This window comes from Laccaria bicolor, genomic scaffold, assembly GCF_000143565.1.
Source record: "Laccaria bicolor S238N-H82 LACBIscaffold_4 genomic scaffold, whole genome shotgun sequence".
NCBI classification, from domain to species: domain Eukaryota; kingdom Fungi; phylum Basidiomycota; class Agaricomycetes; order Agaricales; family Hydnangiaceae; genus Laccaria; species Laccaria bicolor.
The window spans coordinates 1,655,063-1,679,414 of NW_001889875.1; the positions used below are offsets into that span (position 1 = coordinate 1,655,063).

The window sequence follows — 24,352 nt, forward strand, 5'->3', positions numbered from 1 at the left end:
ATCCATTTGTATCCACCAGAACCGTATCGTAACTGGGTCGTCAGACGGCCTCGTCAAAGTCTGGGTTTTCGTGGAAGGTGAGACTGGTACGTGAATCGATAATGAACTTGGTGTGATTGATTTGATGAAGCGTAAATAATAGACGAAGTCACTGAATCTCAGGTTATTCCTCTCAAGGGGAAGTACCCTCTTGCTTTGGCTCTTACATATCTGCCTCATACCCGAGGTATAATGTCCATGTTTCAGATTTTGGCTTCTTTAACCTTTGACTGACCTTTCAGTTTCCATCCTCGCTATTGCCGGGACCGATACCGCTGTACAACTTTGGCTCCAATCTGAAGACACTGTCGGTTCCTTTGATTTTTGAGAGATTTCCTAATCCAACACTTTTCAAGTTCGTGCACTCAGCGATATTGGCGGGACATGAAGACTGGATTCGATGTTTGGCTTTTAAACCGGCGTCTGATGGGGAGCCTCTCGTTTTAGCATCTGGTTCTCAAGATGCAACAATTCGATTGTGGAACATAGAAGCATGGCAACGAGTGCCGTCCTCATCAGCCATTGGCGAGCTGAGTGACGAGCTCCTTGATGTCTTCGAAGCGTCCCTTGGTGAGCTTGGTGAAGCTGATGAAGGTGGAAAGCAGATTTCTCTGAAGCGTCATATTCTGTCAACAAAGTCGGGGAGTGGAAGGTAGTAAGCAGTCTATCGCACTGTCATCCAGATCTAACTAAAGTCGACACGATAAAGTGCTGGACAACAATTTTCTGTCACTTTCGATGCTCTTCTTGTCGGTCATGAGAGCGGAATCACGTCTCTCGCTTGGCGCCCTGACGCAAATATCACCTCCACTCCCACTTTGTTGTCAACGTCCACAGACTCCTCTTTGATCTTGTGGTCCCCATCGACCGTGTCACAAGATGGCTCGGCGTCTATTTGGATAAACCGTCAGCGATTTGGTGACATTGGAGGACAACGGCTAGGTGGTTTTGTTGGGGGATCGTGGACTCTACATGGGAGGGAGACACTTGCCTGGGGTTGGGCAGGTGGCTGTAGGCGGTGGCGTTGTTCTACGACATTCTCAGGTCAGAGCCAGGGCGATGAGACGTGGCGTGAAGTGGGTGCTATTTCAGGTCACAACGGACCAGTAAAAGGTTTAAGTTGGAGTCCGAGAGGAGAATATTTGATCTCAGCTGGGTAGCATTTTTTTTGACTTTCACAAGCAATGCGATGCTCATTCCTGTTTAGATTGGATCAGACTAGCCGTATACATGGTCCCATCACTGCCGCTAACCAATCTTCTTTTTGGCATGAACTCGGTCGACCACAAATCCATGGATATGATCTGCTTGATGCTGTATTCATTGATCCTTTGAAATTTGCCAGCGTTGCGGATGAGAAAGTTGTCCGCATTTTTGAAGCACCTCGCAGATTTATCGAAGTTCTTGAGGTTCTCGGCGTAGCTCAATTCTCCGAGCATGATGTCAGTCTTCCTTCGTATGCAACAGTATCTTCACCAATCTTCAGTCCAGCACAATCGGCCTCAAAGTGCTATTGTTCCCCCTCTTGGATTATCGAACAAAGCAACTGGGGAAGGTTCTACTTGCTTCTTTCGTCAAGGGCCTGTCTCTGACCTGATGTTAAGTTTCTGAGCAGACATCGATTGAGACGAAGCAGATACAACGTCCATATGAAGGCGAACTTGCTTCCTTGACACTATGGCCGGAAGTTGAAAAGGTCTTTGGACATGGGTATGAGGTGATCCATTCTTTGACTAGTGATTATTGGGGTATTTCTGACAGCTTTATCTATAGTTGGTCACCATCACTGTCTCGAATTCGCGTCATCTTATAGCTACAGCATGCAAAGCAACGAGTGGAGAACACGCGGTAGTTCGTGTATATGACACAAAGAATTACCGACCCTTTGGACAGCCGTTGCCGGGCCATATTCTCACCGTAACGAGGATCGCCTTCAGCCCTGACGACAAGTTGATACTGTCGGTTTCGAGGGACCGTTCATGGCGACTCTTCCAAATTCAAGAAGGATTAGGCAAGGAGAACTATACGATGACTTATGGCACCACTGAAAACTATATTAAAGGTTACACGCCTGTCGCTGCGGACAAAACCCATGGGCGAATCATATGGGATTGTGCCTGGGCGATGGAGGGGGACGTTTTCGCGACGGCCTCACGTGATAAAACGGTCAATCTATGTTGCTTTTTGTATTATCTCTTTTGATTTTGATTTTGTGTTCCAGGTTAGGATCTGGAGGAAAGAAGAAAATAACTCGCATTGGGGTACTGCAACCACAATCAAAACCAAAGCACCTGCTACCGCCGTTGCTTTTGCATCAGGAGATCTTCACGCGAGGCAAAACTTTTTTATTTGGCACGTCAGGCGCAGCTGATAAGAACCACCTTAGGCGGCATTTGGCAATTGGACTAGAAACTGGCGACATTGTTATTTATTCGAACAAAATCGGCCCTTCTGCGTCGGATTGGAGGACTGAACTATCAATCGATACAAGGTTTAGCACTTTTCACGCCCATTTTCCTCATATTTACATTCTTTTCTGGTTCAGCATAGCACATGTGGATCACATCCACAGATTATCCTGGAGACCCACGGTAGGGTCTTCATCGGAGCTTGCTAGTTGCAGTGAAGATGGTACATTGAGAATACTTCAAGTGCAATTGACTACAGATTAGACTATTCCGAATGAAATACTGAAATGAAAATCTGCTATACAGTGTGTATGAGAAAAGGACTACACAAAAGAAAAACATAGTAAGGAAACAATTTGAGGGTAGAGTTGGATGTGATGAGGGGATGTTATATAAGGGGTATAAAACACCGAATCTGATGCAGTATAATATGAAACAGCAGAAAACAGGTAGACATGGAATGATGTGCTATAGGGATACAAGAACGCGTTAGGTCGTCAATTAAACGATATCACGGAGGCTCATAGGGACTTCGGGCTGTACGAATGGGATGAGCAAGGGATTAGGAGGGTGAGAGGCATGTAGATGCTCACGCATTTGATTCTACAGAGTAGGTTAGTCTATGCCCCACAAGGATAATTGGGAAAGACTTTACTTGTAGAAACATTCTATGGATCTTAACATCTCGACATCCCCACCGGTCGCTGTAACGAAGTTAACAACAACGCCTGCGCGGGAATAACTAGAGGCAATGGCAGGAGCAACGCTGAGAGATATTAGTCAGACCAGAGAGTGTCGACATCCTCATGTTCCTTACCGGTGGGCGTATTCCTCGACTGCTTTCGGGAGATCTGAAGTAATCATTAAAAACTTGGTGTCAGGCCAGAGATTCGAAGGTACAACTTACCATAGTTGATGACAAGGGGAATATGGGAAACATCTGGGCCTTTCACCTGGACATCATAAACTACAAGTGCTTTTGTTGTTGGCTGCCTCATGATGACGTTATTTGTACCCCTGAACTTGTTTAAAGCAGCTAGTTTGGTTCCTGCGTTCATATCGCCGTGCTATGCGCAAAGTCAGAGATTCCCTGAAATTATTTAGAAAAAGGTACTAACGAGGGGGATAGCTTCTAATCCACGACTGGCAAGCTTATACACCACCGAGTCAAGGGCCGTCATCCCCCCAACCTGAACGATGGCATGACTGATTTCGACATCGTCGAAGAGATCAGCGAGCGCGTCGAGTTTCCATTCTCTAGCCTGGGCAGTTTCAGCGCTCGTGGCTCCTCTTCCAGAACCAATGATACCTAGGCCGCCTCCAGGAGGCGCAGCCATAGGGTCCGATCGACCCCCGGCCGTGAATGCCAGATAAAGATAAAATTGGCGCAAGCCACGTGTTCCTTGAGTTGTTTCGGGATTTGCAACATTGCCGTCGCGACGAACAAGCACACGGACAGGTTCCCGAAGCTGAATCGCCGAAGCAAGATTTAAAACATCTTGTGGGACAGTATTGGAGAATAATGCGGTCTGACGCTCGATAGTTTGGCCCGGGGTGGAACTCACGGCGGAATCCGCAGAACCTGGTGAAGATACCGACGAGAACCTGTGTGTTTGAAAAGGAGAAGCGGCCGCATTGGTGTCGAAGGGAGAAGAGAAGGACGCCTGCGAAGCGGTTCCAGGGGTGGTGGTGCTCGTGCTCGTGTTGGTGTTGGGCGTGCTATTGCCTAAAGGACGAGACCGGGGGGGAGGAAGTAATTTTACAATATTGAATACAAATTCATGAAGATTACGGGCGATCAATTGATCCACCTCGTCGAGAACAAGGAAACGAACGTCGGAGCCTGAGAGGCCCCCTGGGCTGGTAAAGAGAGCGTGAAGTTTTTGTGGGGTACCACAAATGATGTGAGGCATGTTTTGTTGTAGAAGGCGTAGTTCCTGGGTTAAATCGCTGGTCGCAGATGTAGTTCCAACTCCGAGGGCAGACCTAACGCTGATGGGTCCACCAAGATCTCGGATCATGCGCTGTGCTTGAGTGGCCTGATCTACCGTAGTAGAAATCATCACAACGATTGGCCCGCGGTGTCGAATAGCTATGTTGTTGACAGCCACTTGAATCGCAGGTATGACATATGCTGCGATGCGCTCCTGGGTGGGTGGTGCTTGGGCAATAATATCGGCTCCTCGCAGTAAGAAAGGTAAAGCCCGCTGCTGTATCTTATTCGGGGGACCAAGCCTAAAAAAAATGATGAATTGCGAAGATCTCAGGCGAAAAAAAAAAAGCATACCCAAACTTCCCAAGAGACCTCAAAAGTTCAGGAGACAAAGCTAGTTGTTCCCACTTGGAGATGACGGGTCCGGATTCACGTGGGGATCCTCCTGCCCAGTTATCACCTTGAGACTCAAGCATCTAAGCCAGTCTTCGAATCAGTTTAATGCACTTGGAGCCGTGGACGACACTTACGCCCGAGGAATCGCGTCGAAGGAGTCCGGATACTGAACGACGCTTATCTCGAAGCATTGAATCTTGTCGATTCATATTAGATTCAGTTGGACGCAGGGGTAGATCAAGGGTTCCCGCAGACCACGTTCTCATAGGGGGTTGGCGAGGTGATGGCCTGAGATCAGGACGGTTTGGCAACCCATGCCCGAGCATTGTGGAAGAAGTCATTCCAGGTGGCGACATCATCTGGTTGGGAGCGATGTCTACTTGTGGGGAGTTTAAACTGATGACGGAGTTTTTGCGGACATCAGAGACGTTTAAGTGAAGTTGTTGCGTTTGAATGGCCAGGAGTTGGCCCACAGAAGACGTAAGGGTATTCAGGCGCTGTGAAATGGACGTTATGTCATCGCCGGGAGCAGCCTGATTAGGCGCGATATTTGCGAGTGATGGACGGGGATGACTAGTGAGGGGCGGCGAGAAACTCGAGCCGTTCGCAAGGGGGGCAAAAGGATCTTTGAATTCTGGCTGCGCATTCATTCCGAGAGAACGGTCGAGAAGCAAGTTAACTTTGCGATGCACTTCAGCGAGGTCGCGTTGGATTTCTTGGGTTGCATACTCATTTCGAACAAGGCGATCCAGTAGATCATGTAACAGCGGAGAAGCTTTGAGCCGCGCATCGAAGGTGAGGGAATCCGGGGAAGGTGTAAATTGGCCACCAGAACCCAGAGAAGAGACAGGCGAGGATGAGGTGACTGCACCTCCCGACATTGATCGTCCGCCATGGCTGGAACCAACAAGAGATCCGTCCTGATTGGGTGCGATAGGGGGTGTTGAAAGTTCCCTGCGTTGTTGCTGTGGGGGAGAGATTGAGGAGCTAGGTGTCTGTGTCTCAGTGCCATTTTGCGGTCCAGCTTCTGGTAGGTCTTCTGGCAAAGTGTCAAGGGGACCAAACATACTGCCCTCCCTGGCGCTCCTTGATTCAAGGTTTCTCCCTTCAACGACTGTGTAAGGTCCGCCAACATTCACCTGACGAAACATTGGGGATTGAGTCGTACGGGCAGGCGGCGGATGATGACGTGCTTCCTCGCGACTGTCTTGAGGAGGACTAGGAGAAGATCTAACGGAGCGGTACTCCGAGGGCGAAATGGAGAGAGAAGACGTTGAAGCTCTGTCTTGCTCTCGGAAAGTAGAATGCCCAAAGGTGAAAGCACTACCCATTCCCTCGTCATCGCTGCCACGAACACCTCCAGGGAAGAATGGCATGGAGGCTGGGTTCAACGCGGCGCTCCTCGCCATGGCAAAGTGAAAGCTAAGTGAATGACAACAATGATCGAACAGTGAACTATCAAAGCGCCGAATGGCAATACTGCCCCAGGTTTGTAAGCTGGCCTGTCTTTGAGGTTGGGTGGCTCTTACAATTTCGTCGTAATGTGTGATGGTTATGCAGATTCCATGCAGCCGGTCGTAGATAGTGCGGGAAGGACAGCCAAAGGAACTTGGAATCGTCGAGCGCCGCCCGGTGGTTGGAGGAGAGGGAAAAGGGTTACATGAATCAAAAGAGAACCGACCCTTATAAAGGATCACGCGTGCGGACACAGATCTGCAATTTCGCAAGTAGCTAGGGTTCATATATAATACGTGCACATGAACAATAAAATGGTAATAATGAGTGTGTATGGGGCTCATGCCACGCATTTAGTAAAGGAGAGGCCAAAAATATTGTGGCGATCGCTCTGGGCTTCGCCAAAGTCGTGAAATCGCTCCGTGGGTTGCAGGGTCAAAGGCGTCCTGTTGAGAATGAGTCGAAAATCCTTTAGCAAGAAAATCAAAGCAGCGTACGATTTGCCACCTTGCGCAGTTTCGGGCGTCAAATGTGCACGCATTGTTGACAGTCGTTCTGAAATAAAATGAAGCGGGAATATTAAAGGGCGTTTTTTTAACGTACGGTTCACCATGTCTCGTACTTCTGGAAGGTCAGCAGCTGACAGAGTGACCTAACAACAGAGTGGAGTTGCGGTCCAAGTAACAGTAAGAGCGACATACCACCAGCTGGCATCCGTCTAGGATTGTTCCATTCATGACGAGGGCCTTTCTCGCCGCAATCGGGCTGAAGAAGTCTATGGTCGCGTACCGACGATCGCGAGGCCCTCGCACTTGGGCTGGAACATTCGTGACTGCACATCCCATACTAACCCGAATCAAAGTTTGTTTGATGGGGCCAAACTTGGTAAAGGCGAATTGAAGACGTTCTTGGGTGATGCCAGACCGAAGCTGAAGGGACGACGGTTAAACTTGCTCAAAAACATTTCAAAAAAGGGCAAATACGTTTCCGACATAAATGTAAGACGGATCGGTTAGCCTTTTAGACTGTGTTTTCTCTGCGCTCTCCTTCTTGGTGCGAGCTTTCTTGGATTGTTTGGCGTCCTCCTCCTTGGCGACTGGATCTACCTTGGCCTTTCTTCCCTTGCGTGGTTGTGTGAATTTACCGAAAAGCCGCTTGAAAACGTCAAGACAGGAGGGCGTGAAATTCTTGGAAGAAACGCACTTTTCTTGCCTCCGGGGCGAGTTTCTTGCTAGGCCATCGAGTGAGCATATTGAAAAGACTTGTGTGAGATCTTTGGGTATATCGCAATGAAGAGGGGGGTTTCTTGAGGATGAGGACAAGGTTTGACGCGTCGAAATTTGAAATTTATATGATGAGGGTCAAGGCGGGGACGGTGGCTTTGCCGTGATCTGTCGCGTTGTCCATGATGGTAGCGTTGTCCTTTTACCGAATGTAGGCCACCCAAATCGTCGAACAATGAGAGCAGGACCACGCTGAAGGTGGCCAAGGCAGGCCACAAGAACTGGAAAGATGAAATCAAGTCCGTCACGTGCCATTTTGTACCAGGTCTGCTCCAACTTGAAGTTGGCTCTAAGTAACCTCCAGAAATGATCTCAAAACACACCAGCGCATATCGAGGCGTTCTACGTGAACTTAGGAGATCAGTGTGTTGTAGTCCTCATTCTTTTTATCCCTCTTTACCCAGCCACTTCAGATTGAACCGTCTCGCAAGGTCAATACCTCCATTGTTTCCCATTTTCGTTGTGTCGTACAGAGTTACCGCGAATCCAAGGACCCCCAGATTCTTGTAGACTTAGACAACGCAACCTTGCTTTTGCGGTCGCAACGGGAACACAAGGTGATCCACATATCCTTGAACAGTATGCTCCCGACACTAATTTGAGCGCACGCGGTGACAGCGATTGCTGGAGAGATACAATCCATTGTTCGACCTTACCGCAGAAGAGAGGATCCACGCGACGGCTCGGAGAGTGGGTCTTGATATGCCAGTCTTGCACAAAAAGGATACGAGTTAGCGTATGTAAATAAAATTGCAAATACGGCGTAAGTAGCCAGTCCATCCATAACATCGATGTTCTTCCTTCGCCGTTTACAACAAGCCTACTACACACACTCGATGAACCCTCCAATTGAGTTCTCAACGCAGGTTTTGAAATGCGATCCTTCTTCCATCTCCTTTGCTTCAGATTACCCCATAATTTCATCCCCAGACACCTCGCGCGCTTTGGACATCGCCGCCCACCATCTGCGCGACCTATCTCAGACAGTCGTTTTCCCAACAGAAACTGTCTACGGGCTCGGTGCATCTGCTCAGAGTACCCAAGCCACCTCAAAAATCTTCTCCACCAAAGGTCGCCCTCCGGACAACCCTCTCATCGTCCATGTATCATCCTTGACAATGCTCCGCACCCTTCTGCCCCTTGGTTATAATCTATCGAGAGCGTATGAAGTGCTTATAAAGCACTTTTGGCCAGGTCCATTGACCCTCTTGTTCCCAAGAAATGCGGACATTATCCCGACCATCGTCACAGCGAACCAGCCTTCTGTAGCCATAAGGATGCCCTCACACCCAGTAGCCAGAGCGCTGATCGCAAGCTCGAACTTGCCCCTCGCTGCTCCGAGCGCCAACTCTTCCGGAAAGCCAAGTCCAACTCGTGTTGAGCATGTTTTGCGTGATCTCGATGGCAAAGTCCCCATCATCCTCGATGGTGGCGCCTGTGATATTGGGTTGGAGAGCACGGTTGTTGATGGTCTACAAGCGGATGGAAATATACGTATTCTGCGACCAGGAGGAATCACCGTTGAAGAGATCGAACGCGTCCTCCGCCAGGAAATGCATGATTGCGCTCAGATACCGAAGGTTCTGGTGCACCGCCGGGATTTTCAGGACAAAACAATTGAGAACGCGCCGACTACGCCAGGGATGAAATACCGTCATTACTCACCGTCAGTTCCTGTCACCCTCATTTGCACCAGTTCCTCTCCGCCGCAGGGCACCAACCCTCTCGCCGTTTCCGCGTTCCTAGAGTCGCTTGTGAACACCCATGACGAAGTCAAGATCGGCGTCATGGCCCCTTCCGACTCGAAACTCTGGGGTTTTCTCGTGCCAAAAGAAGGTTTGCATTGGCGTCGCTACGATCTGGGACCCAGTTCAGACCCTTCAGTGACGGCTCACCGACTTTTTGATGGTCTCCTTACTCTCGAGAAAGAAGGCGTACACCTCATACTCATCGAGGAAGTCAAGGAGGACCGGGAAGGGCTTGCAATTATGAACCGAGTACGAAAGGCAGCGGGGGACTCTGTATGGGTTTCACTCCCCCCAGATGACCAATAGTGTTTAATATCTTGGCAACTCACCCTGGACCCGATGTCCCAGCTGCCTTGAACGACTGGACTGGACATGCTGCGACATGCCAGTGAGTCCATTTTTTCATCTTCGTGACTAGTTAAATGGTGGTTTCAGAGGCACACTATACTTACCCATGGGTAAAATTTTATGAAAATTGCGCCAAATTTGATGAATACCGAGTGATCCTACACGCATAGTGGCTCATCCTACGTCAGCAGATGGACTCTCGAGCGAAGGATTAGAAAGTGGCACCTTCTGTGGACCTGCGTGAAGCCTTCCCCGTAAATTGGGCCGATATTCCCAACGACTTAGAAGGATAACTGCTGACAAAAACACGCGCTGTTGATAGGTTCGTTAACAAGATACATACTTGTCGACGCCGCCAGTGCCGCGTTGTATGTATGTGAGAGGAATTCACAACATTGCAATGGTCGAGTGGCGAGTCCCTGCCTGCGGATCGGATAAAAAAACGGCAAATCAGAAAGATTTGGAGCTTTTGGCGTCATGCCAGGGATGCGTTAAATGGGTACGATGTTCGATTGTAACAACATCGTGGTGGCCTCATGCCCTACTCCAATTCGGAAGATTTTGAGATGAAAGTACACGAGTTTGATATTGCCATATGCACAATCTCTTGGAAGTTTTTCAGTGAAGTCATTTCTGCGCCTTCCAATTCCAACTTTACAGGGAAAAAAAAAAAGAGTCGTGAGTGCCACTACTCCCCACCTCCCGAGTCCAGCGACTTTGACTTCGTGAAGTGATAATTAAACAACGCTTATTTTAGGTCGCCTTCAGGGACCATGCCATGACGCAGGGAATCGGCCAACAACGTGCTGCCGCCAGTTGCCGCAATCAGCTCTCATGCTATGTTCTCGTCACATGATATTCACGGGACTACCGCGTCGAAGGGAAAAGTAAATTGCGTCTTTAGCGCCTCGAGGCTACATATTTTCTTTCATACTCGCAACGAGGCAATATTTCGCTAAACGGGGAGAGAGGTACTTTGTGTCTTGACACACTCTATTTAATGCGAGCAATTTCCATCTCCCTCTTCATTCACGTCCGCCGCTCACGACCCCATCCATTGATAACTTGAAAGGTTTCTCATTTTCTTTTCATAATGGATCTTTCTTGTGAGTTTTTATTACGGCATTCTTTCCCTTTCTTACACATTTACCCCTCAGCGCAAGTCAAGCAGGAGGAGTGCTCGCCTACTCTAGCTTGGGGCCTTTATACCATATCTCAGCGAACCCCTTCGCCAGAGTTGGGAACTCCTTCACTAGAGTCGCGTACTCCTTCGCCGAGGTTTGGTCACGCATCTAGAGATGCACTTTGTATGGCAAAGCTTCCCGGACAGTCCTTCGTCTTTCCCGCCTATCACTACAATGAAATTCGTCCCGCAAAATCCCCTCGTAGAAAGGCGAAAACTGAGCTGACTCCAAATCAAGGCGATCCGGCCTCCAGCGCGTCAAACCTCGCGCCTTTTTGTTCATCTGCTTTATTAGAAGCATCCTTACACGTTGCCTCTTCCCCGAAACCTATATCTCGACCTCACATTCCCCGGCCGCCTAATGCGTTTATGATCTTCCGTTCCCATTTTCTCAAACTCGATGCCGCGGATTGCCTTGATCGTCGTCAACAAAATCTCAGCCGTCTTGCTGGTACAGCCTGGAACTCGTTAACCTCTGACGAAAAGGCGAAATGGCACGAAGAGGCTGCGCAGGCGTTACTCAAGCATCAACAAGAGTATCCCAACTACAAATTTACACCGGCACCTCGGGGCTCACGTCGTGCGAAAAACACGATACGAGTCAAATGCGAAGACTCTGAAAAGGGAGAATACCGAGACGTTCGAGACAAGTACATGGGTATACCGGGAGTCTCTGAGATGCACCGACGACAAAGGAATGTTAAACGCGAACACCGTGTTGAGTTCTCAACGAGAATCGCCCCACATCAACTCACCGGCCATTCTTCCCAAGCTCAATTTTCACCCGCTCTCCCCTGTTCTGCGTCCGACGACTCCCCTGCGTTACCCCCTTGTTTTCCACAGGTCTCCTACCCTCATATTATTGTTCCACGCCGGCCGTCCACTTCACTTGGGTTCTCTTCGTCCACTTCCATACGGGATAAATTTTACCGTGGCACCCACCACAAACGAAGCCTCACACGTCCGTCGTCCGCAGCGTCATCTAACAACGCTTTATCCGGAGCCCTTTATGACCTTGATATCGTAAGAAAAAAAATTCGCGCCTGTCCATCAGTTATGATAACTCTTCCTTTTCCTTAGGCTTCAGCATCTTCCGGCCTTGAAACCGTCTCGTTGCCATCTACCCCACTATCTTCTCCCGTTGGGCAATTTTCCAACCCTTGGACAACTTACAACGTTAACAATCAGGGGGCTTATCGGCGGCAACCTGACGTGAGTGTGGGACCAACAGAAATCGGGGAGCCGTTCATGGCTACCCCAAGTCCTTTCCAACAAATAAATCATCAGTCCATCGTTAATGACGCTTTCCTCGATTACTATCCCTCTCACGAAGAACAATGCAAACTCCACATTCCCATGGACAACGCAGGTTTATCAGCATACAACCCGCCTAGCAATTTCGAACCCTCCCAATGGACCTTTACGAATGGGCTCGGAGATGGCTCCAACTTCCTTTGTAGTATGCCGGTTGGAACATATACTCCATGAAAGAAATGAAAGTCACGACCACAACACATGTACCTTTTCCAATGAATCGATAACGAAATTAACGATTGCACTGTACTACTATTTACATTCAATGTAATTTAACTGTCTCATTCGAAAGCCGTAATGGTAGAAACCAGCTTTTCCAGCTTCACGTCCAGAGCTTCAACAGCAGATATCAGTTCCGGGTTACCATCCAACGTCATCACGGAAGACGGCAAATGATAGAGAATCTGGGTGCCCTTGCGGTCTGGCTTTTCAAGTATCAACAGCCGAGGTGGAATCTCTAAAGCGGCGCGAATATCATGACGGAGGATGGTTTGCGCGATCAGGGGGTTTCCAATGGTGTAAACAACGGCTTTCGGAGTATCATCTACGCCATGGTAGATATCCAATAGCCTGTGGTGTTTCAACTCCCCGAAATACCTGCCAGATAAAAACATAGGTGAGAGGCGGCAACCGAATTTATCAATTCGGACGTACAAAAAATCCAGCCCATGCGTGGTATCACCTACGATTTCCTCAACATCTTTTTGAGTTCCCGCCTCTCTCAAACGGGTAATTAATGGCGTGGAAGCATCCTTGTTTATCATTTGGGATCGTAATCGAGCAATAACGTCATCGTAGGACAGTTGCGTATCAAACTGGACGAGCTGTGCTTGCACCTGGACGACGGATCTTAATCCCATGACTTGGGCGTTGCAGACGGAGAAGAAAAGCAGCGCATTTGGATGCTGCACATACTTTGACAAGCTCAAAGCTAAAGAGGGGAGGCGTTTATTTGCTCTTGTAATTTTCAGTTTCAAGTTTTTTTTTCCATCAAACACTCGAGCCCATCCCACCATCTCAGCCATGGAACAGGCACGAGTGACGCGCAGGAGAAACGTCACGACAGACGATCTGCTTCGAAGTCAAGAAGAACCTCACAGGAAACGTCGTAAGCTTCAAGATGCAGCGGAGACAGATTCCGAAGATCCCGCAAGCGAATTGGACGACGAGAGTCTGAGAACTGGGGATGAAAGCGGCGAGGGATCCGACCAGGCCAAGGACGACGTTAATGGAGACATTAAAACACAGAACCACGTCTCAAAACTCGTAGTCCATGATCGTTTTGATTTCTCAACTCGCAAAACGGAATCGTCTGTCGTGCAATTCAAGCCTGAAACGCAACCTCTTGCCTCGTTCGCGTCATTGGGAATTTCTGATTCCCTGCAATCTGCATTGACCAGTATGTCAATTAAAACGCCGACCGAAGTTCAAGCTGCCTGCATTCCTCCTCTGTTGGCGGGTACGTTTGCCTTGGCGCAATTTTCTTTGCATAGTATGACCCTGCTGACACGATCAAGGCAGAGATTGCATTGGGAACGCGAAGACTGGCTCTGGTAAAACAATTGCCTTTGCCTTGCCCATCCTACAAAGACTTCTCGCTGATCCTTACGGAATTTATGCCCTTGTGTTAACGCCAACAAGGTTTGATCATCTTGCGCTAACTGTGAAGTAACATTAACTTTTTACTGCAGAGAACTAGCTTTCCAGATATCCGAACAATTTGTCGTGCTGGGAGCGTCACTTAATCTAAGAACGGCTGTAATTGTTGGGGGGATGGACATGATGGCCCAGGCACTTGAACTAGGAAACCGCCCGCACATTGTTATTGCAACTCCTGGCCGACTTGTTGATCACTTACGCAGTAGCAGTGGCGAATGGGACCTCTCTCGAGTTAGGTTTTTGGTCAGTCCACTTCAATGGCGGTATGAACACTATCTAACATTCGTGTAGGTGCTTGATGAAGCTGATAGATTACTCACTCGGACATTTTCTCCCGAGCTGTCTCATCTATTCAATGTCCTGCCACAGGATCGACAGACTTGTCTTTTCACGGCGACACTTACGCCTTCGATAGAGTCCCTGGCTGATGCGACAGCTAGGCCTGGCAAACAAAAGCCGTTCGTACATCGAATGAATGAAAGGCAAGTTAGACGGTTCTGGATCTGCTGAGGGGATTTTGATTTATTCTACGCAGCATCGAGACAGTCTCGACCTTGAAGCAACATTACATTTTGGTTCCATCGCATGTGCGCGAAACGTATCTTTATTACCTCCTCCGGAACCCACCAGAGTCAACACTCCATCTGCGGCGGGCTCCTCCCGAGGCCTCTGAGCGGAGGAAAGGCAAGCCGAAAAGCAAAGGAAAGAAGAGGAAAACTGAGGAAAGCGATGATGATGAGCTGGAGCAACCACCTCCTACCATTATCTTCTGTGCACGGCCTCGAACGGCAGCCTATTTGACTCTCGTGTTGAAATCTCTGTCAATTCGAAGTACGGCTCTACATTCACGACTAACGCAACGAGAACGATTGTCTTCGCTATCATTATTCCGGGCCAGCGTTGTTCCGGTTCTAGTGTCGACTGATGTTGGTTCGCGTGGACTTGATATTGAAGACGTGGCTATGGTAATCAATTGGGATATGCCAGAGGAGGCGGAAGAGTATACCCATCGAGTAGGACGAACAGCTCGAGCCGGGCGCGGAGGTGTGGCAATCAGCTTTGTAACGGAGCGAGACGAAGATCGAGTGGTGAAGATCGAGAAGCGTATCAGTAAGTCTGCGTGGTGATTGGTTGGCATTCGTGTTGCTGACGATAAAAGCAGAGACGAAGCTGGAGGAAATGATACTTTCTGAAGATAAAGTGCTTGAAAAGCTGAATGCTGTATCGACTGCGAAGCGACTGGCAAAAATGTCACTTCACGACGATAAGTTTGGTCAACGTGAGGAGATACAAGCTGCCAAAGCGTGGGAGAGTGGAGTTTATAAATAATTATTAGAAATGACGTTGTATCTAAGTTGGTGTTTGCTTCCATGGACGACTCTTGGCTAGTCGAAAAGCATTTGTTACCAACACCTCCAGTGAGCTTTGTTTGAAAACCTATCTTTTCTTGATTATATCTTGATTCTCGTTCTAGAATTCCCATGTTGGTTCTCCGATCGTCGACGAGGCCACAGACGGAAGCACATTAGTCTCCATTTCCACCACATTTCACCCCGCTGCCCAACTCCATCCAGTTCCAACAGACATCGTTCTTCTCTCTTCTGACAACGTTTTCTTTTATGTTCACTCCCATCTCCTCTTGGCAGCCTCGGAAAATGCTTTCAATAATTTGTTACCCCCGGCATCAAAGCATCAGGATTCCATTCTCTCAGTCCCAGAACATTCAACCGTATTAAATATCCTTCTGCATACCATTTACGACATCTCATGCATTCATTATTCTCCTTCTCTCCCTACGATTACCACCGCCGTGAACTGTCTGCCCATCTATGGCGTCCTCCCAAAAACCCACATCGCTCCCTCCACACCGCTCTATACTTTGCTCATCTCCCAAGCACCACTCGATCCTCTTGAAGTCTATGCTCTCGCCGCCTCTCTCGATCTTTACGACCTTGCTGTCGCAACCTCCTCTCATCTTCTTTCCTTCCCTCTCTCCACCCTCTCAGACGAAATGGCCGAACGAATAGGCTCAGTCTACCTCAAACGCCTATTCTTCCTTCATTTCGGTCGTTTAGACGCCCTCAAGCGTGTTCTTCTCCCTCCTCCCCACCCCCATCCCCCGACCGCTTGGTGCGATTTCACAGAACAAAAGAAGCTGACAAGAGCATGGGCGTTGGCCTCGGCTTATCTTGCGTGGGATGCACGACCAGATTTATCAACAAGCACCATGGAGTCTGCTCTTCGTCCACTGGCAGAGCATTTGACATGTGACCAATGTCAGTCGGTCTTGCGAGATCGAATTAAAAATCTGGTCATACAGTGGTCCGTTATCAAGGTAAGCTAGTTTCTTTTTTCTCTTTTTCAATCCTTCGGTTGGATTTATCATAAGAGCAGCGAACAATTTAATTATCCCTTCCCACATGACGTCATTGCATTTTTATTATTGCCTGTGCCACCAGACACGCACTCCATACACGGACCTTATATCCCCCCCCACCCCCACCCCCAAATCTTGGTATCTCTACCGTACCCCAATTCGCGCTTTGCCACACCGAGTGGTATGTATACACGCCTCACTTGATGTAGCAATACCTGTCTCATACATGCAACGAGACACTGTAATTTTAGGCATACTGTACTTTATACTTTCTTGGGAACACACGACAAAATTGTCACTGTAACAATAAAACTGAGGATATTGACTCGTGGATGCGCAAGTATCAACTTTTTCTTAGAATTCAAATTACTTCGAGAGGGCTATGCTCACAGGTTTAGGGCCTCCGCCAATGTACTTACGCTTTCACCCGAGCCGATGCTAAAATCGACCAACCATGTGGTCGCAAATCAGGCCGCGCCCTATCTTGTAAAGGCGGCAACTTGAAGCTCACAGTGGGGCACGGTAACGGAGCGCTGCATTTGAAGTGTAAAAATGGAATCATCAATTGCCAACGGTGTGGGTGGTATACTGCTATCGATTCTAGACGTCCTAGACTGTGGGAGGCTACCGCGTCTTGTCCTCTGCGAGGATTGCGTCATTGAGTTCGTCCAACGGTGCCAATTCCTTCTTGTCGACCAAGTCGAACTGCATTTTCGAGAGATGTAAGCCTGAAAATCATCCTGACATCACGGCAAATACCTCGTTCACGAACAGGAAGAAGTGTCTGTAGCTTGTGTTAAGGTGAGCTGCAAAGATGGTGTGTGTTGATCAGTAATCTTCCAAAACGACAAAAAGCCAACCTTCGATTCCCAACGCGCATATGTGGTCAAAATGGTTGCTATATATATGTGCATACACTCGGAATAGGCGGCGCACAATGGTTCGAACGGTGTCGCGGAAGTTTCTAGGGAACGGTACACCTGAAGAATCCCGCTCAGTCAAGGGAATATTATCAACTATATAACATACCAATCTTGTTCGGGAAAATGTTCTCATCATCCAGGATGTTTTGCGCCCAGTTCATAAGCGCGTCAACATATTCTGGAGCTGGTAATTTAGTCGGTCTCTTGTATTTGACGCCATCTTCCCACAGATATTCATATCTGGGAGCGATAACATGAGTAAAGTAGAGGAATTCAACGAGAATATCGACAAACCTTGGTCCCGCTGACATTATTGGGCACTGAAAACGTTAAGCATAGAACAGGGGCTATACATTCAAGAGAGGCGTACTTCTTGCGGGGTGCAGAACTCCGTGACCGTCCCATACAACATATTAAGATGATTGAAAAAGTCGACCGCTGGTGAGGACGAGGTGTGTTAGAAGACGTTGCAATGGTAGTTTCGTTGTCGTACTGTGAACCGCAAGCCACTCGTTCGTGTCCTCGCCCTCCGGGAGCTGGACAGCTAACCTCAGATTTCCTGATCCCTAAAAGCAACAATCCCACCGGTGAGATCAGCACGGAATCCATTATACTTTGGTCGCGCGGCGGAGATCCTACCAAAGTTGCTTCGGCATACTTTCTGAGCTGATATTGTTTCGTCCCCTCTGGTACATCCTTTCGTGGCTTAAATGTTCGTGTTTTACCGCTGGTGATGTATTATCATCTCTGATATTGGCCATTAGTAGGGTAGAAACGTACAGTCCAAAGAACGATGACATTGGGAGCTAAGGACAGAGTTGGACAGAGTGGTACTTTGAACAACAAGATCAGGGGCAACCGATCGCTAACAAGTTATCAGATAAGGCACCGTTATACGCTAGTTGCGTGGGTAAAAAAGTCACTCCGTCACCAAGTACCAACTTCGCCGTTCGAGAGGAAATATCGTTTGGCACTCACTATCTCTTAGATTCTCTTTACAGTATGGAAACCGGCAACAATTGAAACTTTACGACAAAATCGATCATCAGCAGTGTGTATACCTAGAATCCAGAAACTGCTACGTTCCACAGTGCATTCGGGGCCGACAGAGCATTAATATGGCGAATTGGTTGGAATTGGTAGCTGGAAAAATCTTGCATCGACGGAGGCATTTGTCAAGGAATACTATCACGGACCTAATTTTGCAAAGTCATTACTTCTTTAAAAATAGGTAGACATATACCGAAGCTTCTCCGAATAAGAATAGATTTTTTGCTTGAAGAAATTCTGCCTGTGGACCACAAGAGGGGCTTATCAAAACTAGGTGACTTTCATGTTGTTTGGACAATACATACTACACAACTTGGAAACTTGAAATTCATACTGCTGGCAAGCCCTCGATGAGACGTCGACCTTTCTGAGGATGTACTTTTCAATAAGTTGCTGAAATGTGATGGCTCAATCAGTCTCAGAAATTGGCCCAATTTGCAAAACAGGATCAGTGATAGAAGGGCATCAAAGGGGAGCCGGACAAAGACTTCCGACTCCGTGTGGGTTACTGCGAGGAAGAATGATCCACAACTGCATTGGTTCCAGGCAACGGAGGCCGAATTCCGCATAGGAAAACTGCCATCGGTGGGGGAAGGAGGTGGAAGGCTATTGAAGTAACACTGCCAAGAGAGGAATTTCAATACGCGGTGATAAATTGCTGAAACAACTCTCAAGTAATTGCCCTCATGAATGGCCGTTGTCCAGAGCGAAGGGTTGGAGGATACATAGTTGATGGTAGGTTATGCAATCGTTATACTAAAATAACACGCTTGCCATGCCGTTTCGCGACGATGCGTTACGGTTTCAGGTCCACTGGGACAGACTGGGACTCGTTTGCGGCGGAGTGGTAAGGGTTGAGCAAGGCAGTGAGTCTGTGCCTCTGCTAGGTCTTCCCACGTGGAAGCTGTTATAATTATGTTGCCTCGTCACGGTCCACCATCACCGTCCCCAACTTGCACCCCACTCTCTCAGCACTACAACCGTCCTCTTCGTCCACATAAGCGATGACTGACCGTCCACCCCAAGGCTCCTTCCCGCCAGCTGATAATATTGGCAGCGACCCATACAGCGATCCTTTCGCCGATTCAGCTCATTCATCGCGCCAGACTCGTTTTACCTTGCAGGACAACTCTTTCCAAGCCAGAAACCTGCCTAGCCCATATGATAGCGCGTCAACCTTACCTCTCAACACGAGTGCCAATGAATACGACGACGACGAGTATGTGGAAAAACAGCCTTTGACCGATGGCCAGAATTTTACAGGTGGCTTCTACCCGCCTGCGTAAGTGTGCCTTCACGTGCTTTAGAGGGTTGGATTGCTGACATTGAGGACATCAGCCCCGTCGACCCCAGCGCATTCGGAGATCCTTACGCCGATGGGCGGCCTCTGTCCGCTGTATCCGCATCCACCAACGGCCTTGACAGTGCTTGGAGGCGAAGACAGACAATCAAGCGTGGTGTGACTCGCAAGGTCAAACTCACACACGGAAACTTTATTGCGGAATATCCGGTACCTACGCCAGTATACTCTGCCATTGAATCCCAGTGGTCAGGCACAAACACCACCGAGTTCACGTACGTTCTTATTCTTATTTCGTTTGCATACCATTGAATTCCTTTTCATCAGTCACATGAGGTACACAGCGGCAACTTGCGACCCAGACGAGTTCACAGAGGCGAACGGCTGGTCCCTCCGCACAAAAATGTACAACCGAGATACCGAGCTTCTGATTGCAGTTACCTCATATAACGAGGATAAAACGCTTTATGCTCGAACGCTACATGGTGTCATGCTCAATATCCGCGACATTTGCAAGACCAAGCAGTCCAAGTTTTGGAGGCGTCACGCTGAGGAAGGAAACCCTGGTTGGAAAAAGATCACGGTCGCTCTCATTGTCGATGGGCTGGAGCCGATGGACAAGACCGTTCTGGATATCCTCGCAACCGTTGGAGTCTACCAAGACGGCGTCATGAAAAAGGAGGTTGATGGGAAGGAAACAGTCGCTCACATTTTCGAGGTGAATAAACTTTGTTCGATCTTTGCATTTCTCAGTCCTTACATCATCACTCCCTCAGTACACTACTCAACTATCCGTTGACGCTACCCCGCAATTAGTGCTTCCTCAACCCAACAACCCCAACAACTTAATGCCTGTGCAAATCATTTTTGTGCTCAAAGCCAAGAACCAAAAGAAAATTAATTCTCATCGTTGGTTGTTCAACGCAATTGGAAAACAGCTTAATGTATGTCCTTCTGGGTGTGACGCGTCCAACGATTTCCTGACCAAGATTTATATATAATAGCCAGAGATCTGCGTGCTGATTGACGCTGGAACAAAACCAGGACACAAGTCGATATTTTATCTTTGGGAGGCTTTCTACAATGATGCTAACCTTGGTGGATGCTGCGGTACGTCAATCTCTGGATTCTCCTCAAAATTGCTTCTTCATATCATTCAGGCGAGATCCACGCCATGATTCAAGGAGGGAGGAAGTTACTCAATCCTTTGGTTGCCGCCCAGAATTTTGAGTACAAAATGTCAAACATCTTGGGTGAATAATGCTTTTCAAATCATTTTGAAAACGAAACCGATTGTTTTGCAGACAAACCTTTGGAAAGCAGCTTTGGTTATGTCTCTGTCTTGCCTGGCGCGTTCTCAGCCTATCGCTTCCGCGCGATTCTTGGGCGTCCTCTTGATCAATACTTCCATGGTGATCATTCCTTGGCTGACCGCCTTGGTCCTAAGGGAATCTATGGAATGAACATATTCACGAAAAACATGTTCCTTGGTGAGTGTGAATCGAAATTTTTTATCTATTCTTCATGTTAAACCGTTGCTCCAGCCGAGGATCGCATTCTTTGCTTTGAACTAGTCGCAAAGGCTGGTGATCGATGGACTTTGACCTACGTCAAACCAAGTAAGGCAGAAACAGATGTACCAGAGACGGCCGTCGAACTAATCGGACAACGCCGTCGGTGGTTGAATGGCTCTTTCGCCGCATCGGTGGTACGTGCCCCATACCAAGAAATCAATGTCTCAATCTAAACAAGTCCTTATTTAGTATGCCCTCGTAAATTTTTTCATGTTCTACAAGTCGGGTCATGGATTCATCCGCATGTTCTTCCTCCACATTCAAGCCCTGGTATTTCATTTTTGACGATATTTCCAGCAACCTCAATTGATCGACCTTTTAGTACAACGTTGTCTCCTTAGTCTTTTCTTGGTTTGCTCTGGCCAACCTTTGGTTGACGTTTAGCATCATTATCGATCTCCTTCCCCAACAAAACATCCTCATTTTTGGTACAGCTACCGTCGTGCGTAACATTTGTCAAAAAGTACTGTTGCGGATGCTCACTCCTCAATAGACGCACTGGGTCAATCTTGCACTGAAGTGGATTTATCTGTCTTTCCTTGGCCTTCAATTCATCTTGGCATTGGGCAATCGACCCAAAGGAGAAAGGCTTCCATACACAATTACGCTATGGTATGCCTCCTATCAGCCTTCAAAATTGTCAAGTATCAAACGCTTTTGAAGGGTGTATGCAGTCTTGGCTGTGTACCTGCTAGTTTGCTCTTTTTGGTTGACAGTGAAGGCATTTGCGGTATGTATGATTTCCCTTACAACACATGCCTACTTACTCCCTTGTGAAGTCTATTCCGAGTCAGCTAAAAGACAAAACGTCAAGCCAAGTCGTTGCGTCATTCTTTGAGCCTCCAATTGGCGCTCTTATCGCTGCCATGATTTCGACCTTCGGTAAGTACTTATCATGGCAACGGCGCTTCTATACTAACATTCTGCCGAAGGTATCTACTTCACAGCATCTTTCCTCTATGTGAGCCTGAGAGCACTGGTCGTCTGCATACGGTAACTGACTTCAAACCACAAGCGTGATCCATGGCACATGTTTTCGAGTTTTTTCCAATATCTCTGTCTCGCGCCAAGCTTCACCAACGTCCTCAATGTGTATGCATTCTGCAATCTGCACGACGTATGTTTATTATTTTGTATTTCGTCACTACTTCTCTGAACCTAACTCCCTCCAGGTGTCTTGGGGAACCAAAGGAAGTGACAAAGCAGAAGCGCTGCCTTCCGTATCATCGTCGAAGTCCAAAGATGCTGAAGCTGTTGTGGAGGACACAACTCAAGTTCAAGCAGACGTCGACGCGGCATTCAAAGAGACAGTGACCCGAGCAATCACGAAGATCGAAACCAAAGAGGTTCCAGAGAAGCCCACGCTGGATGATGAGAACAAGACATTCCGCACCCGACTCGTCGCCATGTGGATGTTGAGTAATGCGACGCTGGCCATCGCTATTGAAAATATAAACGGTCTGCATACTACCTCGGACGAAGCAATACTGGCAAAGAAACAAAATACATATTTCGAGATTATCCTGTACTCCACATTTGCGTTAGCGGCGATTCGATTTATTGGGGTATGTGGCTAGCATTTTTTTTTCGCTGTCATCTGACTGCTTTCAGTGTCTCTTTTACTTTTTGAAGCGCAATTTGTTCAGGTTTTGCCGCCGGAATTAATTTTCGGAACTACTCCATTGCTATCTTTTCATTATATTTGAGCGCTCGTCAACATACATACCCTGCGCGATACCCATGTATGATTGTTAAGGACTTTATGGAATTGTCATAGGGATAACCCAGTAAGCTGGATAACAGACACTATGAATGCAATCGTGCTTCCCATCCTACGCCTATGAATACATCCCAGAAAATCCCTGCCTATCATCCTCATGCGGACGAAGTGCAACACGCAAATCGGTCAGGATTCGTTCGTGGAGCTCAAATTCCGCTCGAAACTGTTCTAATGATTCCAGAACGCCAGTCAATCCCTCGGATGTAGTACCTGCTATCTCTGCATCACTGGAAGTCAGAGTCGCTGCCACCATCACACGGCGACATATGGGACACGAATCCTTCTGAATGATGATTATTAGTGATACGCTTGTTACGGCTACGACGCACTTACCCCATTCTGGATCCACCTTGAGATGCTAATTTGGGTAAAATTCTGTCAGATTCAAAGTCCTTGAAAGAGATAATGGCATCAAACGCAACTCTCGCCGGCAAAAGAGATGGCCGCACTGCCAGGACTGAGAGAGCTTTGTGACACCAAGTTCCTCAACTGGGTGAGCGGGCGATTCCATAGCTAATGCAGACTCCTCTTCTGCTAGAAGAGCGAGATATGGGGTCAAGCATATTGGGCAAAGCGAATCTGACAAGTGTGAATGTAAATTGGCAATTGGAGAGGGGGGGAAGGTTGATACCACGATGTCCCGAGCTAACAAGTTCCTTCTCAGTCAATCTAGGCAGATTTTCGAGCAAGCCTTGTATTTGTCTGTTGTCAAGAATATATGAAAGAGTACATCCGAACAGAGCTGGACATACAGGGGAAGGAGTCGACTGACGGGCTGCAATGTTTCCAATTGCTCAAAAATCAGGTGTAGATTGTTCATTGACGCAAGGTAAGCACACGTGGGAAACACAATTACAAGTTTACAACAGAGCGGTATACAAAAGGCAAGAGAGCGATTGAATGAAATGCGGGTTACATGATATGGCGTGTCATGAAGAGCAGCAGCAGCAGCGTATGGATCCTGTCCAAGAGCTGGTCTAGATCTGCCGCCTTAGAACGGATTTTCGTCGTCCACCTCTTTTTGTTTGTCTGAATGCTCGGTACCTTGTTCTTCGCCGCTAGACTCGCCACTTTCTCGTTGAGCGAATAGCTGCACAGGCTTCGCACCCCTACCAAGATGGTTAAAGGGTACAAATCTAGAAAAAGTAAAGCTCACTTTGTGAAGTGTTTCTTCTTGGCGGCGGTCAACTTTTGTGTACAAGGCGTTAAGAGGTTATCGGTTGGGGAGATAAAGGCTGGATTACTGAGTGACAGATGTAAGAATTGTCTTCGGCAGAAGAAGAACAGCGTAATCACTGTGTTTTTGCCAGTTTCTTTGCAAGAAGAGCTTTAGCACCCATTCCCGGGCCATGGTTTGCAACGTTGCCAAGTGGGGCTTGGGGTACGACAACTTGCGCTGCTTGCGAAGGATTGTGCAGGGGTTGGATAGGAGTGGCAACGGGAGAGTCGTTCGGCGTCGGTGTCCCAGACATGGCGATTATGTTCTGTAAGCAGTAGGGCAGTAATGCGAAAGAGGAAGATCAACCACGAGCAACGCGTTGGCTTGATCTAATCACGTGACCCTGTACTCTTGGTACATAAA

At 48.0% G+C, this 24,352-nt stretch overlaps 11 protein-coding genes across 11 annotated transcripts; 6 read left to right on the forward strand and 5 right to left on the reverse strand.

Moving 5' to 3' along the window:
• Positions 1-2,737: 2,737 nt before the first annotated feature.
• Positions 2,738-3,784, reverse strand: LACBIDRAFT_182886 (uncharacterized protein; the record flags this gene model as incomplete). The annotated part of the gene is made up of 6 exons (XM_001877062.1): positions 2,738-2,984; positions 3,041-3,050; positions 3,103-3,213; positions 3,265-3,298; positions 3,355-3,514; positions 3,566-3,784. 6 exons carry the CDS (start codon positions 3,782-3,784, stop codon positions 2,949-2,951), a joined length of 570 nt encoding a protein of 189 aa, XP_001877097.1. The 3' UTR covers positions 2,738-2,948.
• Positions 3,785-6,571: 2,787 nt separating this feature from the next.
• Positions 6,572-7,482, reverse strand: LACBIDRAFT_311735 (uncharacterized protein; the record flags this gene model as incomplete). The annotated part of the gene is made up of 6 exons (XM_001877063.1): positions 6,572-6,677; positions 6,729-6,786; positions 6,835-6,883; positions 6,933-7,160; positions 7,215-7,385; positions 7,435-7,482. 6 exons carry the CDS (start codon positions 7,480-7,482, stop codon positions 6,572-6,574), a joined length of 660 nt encoding a protein of 219 aa, XP_001877098.1.
• Positions 7,483-7,820: 338 nt separating this feature from the next.
• Positions 7,821-8,249, forward strand: LACBIDRAFT_311736 (uncharacterized protein; the record flags this gene model as incomplete). The annotated part of the gene is made up of 3 exons (XM_001876615.1): positions 7,821-7,877; positions 7,928-8,071; positions 8,133-8,249. The coding sequence occupies 3 exons, from the start codon at positions 7,821-7,823 to the stop codon at positions 8,247-8,249; spliced, it is 318 nt and encodes a 105-aa protein (XP_001876650.1).
• Positions 8,250-8,362: 113 nt separating this feature from the next.
• Positions 8,363-9,538, forward strand: LACBIDRAFT_145463 (uncharacterized protein; the record flags this gene model as incomplete). Its single annotated transcript, XM_001876616.1, has 2 exons — positions 8,363-9,100; positions 9,137-9,538. Coding segments are annotated over 2 exons (1,140 nt in total), but the record flags the coding sequence as incomplete, so codon positions are not given.
• A 1,165-nt stretch (positions 9,539-10,703) lies between these two features.
• Positions 10,704-12,281, forward strand: LACBIDRAFT_311738 (uncharacterized protein; the record flags this gene model as incomplete). The annotated part of the gene is made up of 3 exons (XM_001876617.1): positions 10,704-10,716; positions 10,768-11,816; positions 11,874-12,281. The coding sequence occupies 3 exons, from the start codon at positions 10,704-10,706 to the stop codon at positions 12,279-12,281; spliced, it is 1,470 nt and encodes a 489-aa protein (XP_001876652.1).
• A 107-nt stretch (positions 12,282-12,388) lies between these two features.
• On the reverse strand, positions 12,389-12,967 carry LACBIDRAFT_311739 (uncharacterized protein; the record flags this gene model as incomplete). The annotated part of the gene is made up of 2 exons (XM_001877064.1): positions 12,389-12,704; positions 12,762-12,967. The coding sequence occupies 2 exons, from the start codon at positions 12,965-12,967 to the stop codon at positions 12,389-12,391; spliced, it is 522 nt and encodes a 173-aa protein (XP_001877099.1).
• A 490-nt stretch (positions 12,968-13,457) lies between these two features.
• Positions 13,458-15,068, forward strand: LACBIDRAFT_152287 (uncharacterized protein; the record flags this gene model as incomplete). The annotated part of the gene is made up of 7 exons (XM_001876618.1): positions 13,458-13,570; positions 13,629-13,748; positions 13,799-14,009; positions 14,058-14,260; positions 14,302-14,397; positions 14,494-14,876; positions 14,929-15,068. Coding segments are annotated over 7 exons (1,266 nt in total), but the record flags the coding sequence as incomplete, so codon positions are not given.
• A 68-nt stretch (positions 15,069-15,136) lies between these two features.
• On the forward strand, positions 15,137-16,347 carry LACBIDRAFT_311741 (uncharacterized protein; the record flags this gene model as incomplete). The annotated part of the gene is made up of 3 exons (XM_001876619.1): positions 15,137-15,184; positions 15,241-16,101; positions 16,156-16,347. 3 exons carry the CDS (start codon positions 15,137-15,139, stop codon positions 16,345-16,347), a joined length of 1,101 nt encoding a protein of 366 aa, XP_001876654.1.
• Positions 16,348-16,698: 351 nt separating this feature from the next.
• On the reverse strand, positions 16,699-17,866 carry LACBIDRAFT_182845 (uncharacterized protein; the record flags this gene model as incomplete). The annotated part of the gene is made up of 9 exons (XM_001877065.1): positions 16,699-16,848; positions 16,903-16,949; positions 17,004-17,123; positions 17,173-17,306; positions 17,361-17,386; positions 17,437-17,504; positions 17,560-17,632; positions 17,706-17,793; positions 17,847-17,866. The coding sequence occupies 9 exons, from the start codon at positions 17,864-17,866 to the stop codon at positions 16,768-16,770; spliced, it is 657 nt and encodes a 218-aa protein (XP_001877100.1). The 3' UTR covers positions 16,699-16,767.
• Positions 17,867-19,120: 1,254 nt separating this feature from the next.
• LACBIDRAFT_188623 (glycosyltransferase family 2 protein) lies at positions 19,121-23,588 on the forward strand (the record flags this gene model as incomplete). The annotated part of the gene is made up of 21 exons (XM_001876620.1): positions 19,121-19,398; positions 19,455-19,691; positions 19,744-20,134; positions 20,193-20,360; positions 20,421-20,526; positions 20,577-20,669; positions 20,721-20,906; positions 20,961-21,124; positions 21,180-21,260; positions 21,313-21,432; positions 21,484-21,602; positions 21,654-21,720; positions 21,770-21,872; positions 21,923-21,951; positions 22,006-22,107; positions 22,163-22,555; positions 22,602-23,053; positions 23,104-23,128; positions 23,193-23,349; positions 23,402-23,472; positions 23,523-23,588. The coding sequence occupies 17 exons, from the start codon at positions 19,121-19,123 to the stop codon at positions 22,653-22,655; spliced, it is 2,691 nt and encodes an 896-aa protein (XP_001876655.1). The 3' UTR covers positions 22,656-23,053; positions 23,104-23,128; positions 23,193-23,349; positions 23,402-23,472; positions 23,523-23,588.
• Positions 23,564-24,259, reverse strand: LACBIDRAFT_311745 (uncharacterized protein). Its single transcript, XM_001877066.1, has 3 exons — positions 24,067-24,259; positions 23,927-24,013; positions 23,564-23,879 (listed from the first exon to the last, which is right to left on the reverse strand). Exons 1-3 carry the CDS (start codon positions 24,240-24,242, stop codon positions 23,762-23,764), a joined length of 381 nt encoding a protein of 126 aa, XP_001877101.1. The 5' UTR covers positions 24,243-24,259; the 3' UTR covers positions 23,564-23,761.
• Positions 24,260-24,352: the final 93 nt, after the last annotated feature.

Coding starts and splice junctions, on each gene's coding strand:
- LACBIDRAFT_311745 (XM_001877066.1), bottom strand. CDS start 24,242: ATGTCTGGGACACCGACGCCGAACGACTCTCCCGTTGCCACTCCTATC. Junction 24,014..24,066: donor AAGAAACTGGCAAAAACACA/GTGATTACGCTG, acceptor TCTGTCACTCAG/TAATCCAGCCTTTATCTCCC. Junction 23,880..23,926: donor AAGAAGAAACACTTCACAAA/GTGAGCTTTACT, acceptor CCATCTTGGTAG/GGGTGCGAAGCCTGTGCAGC.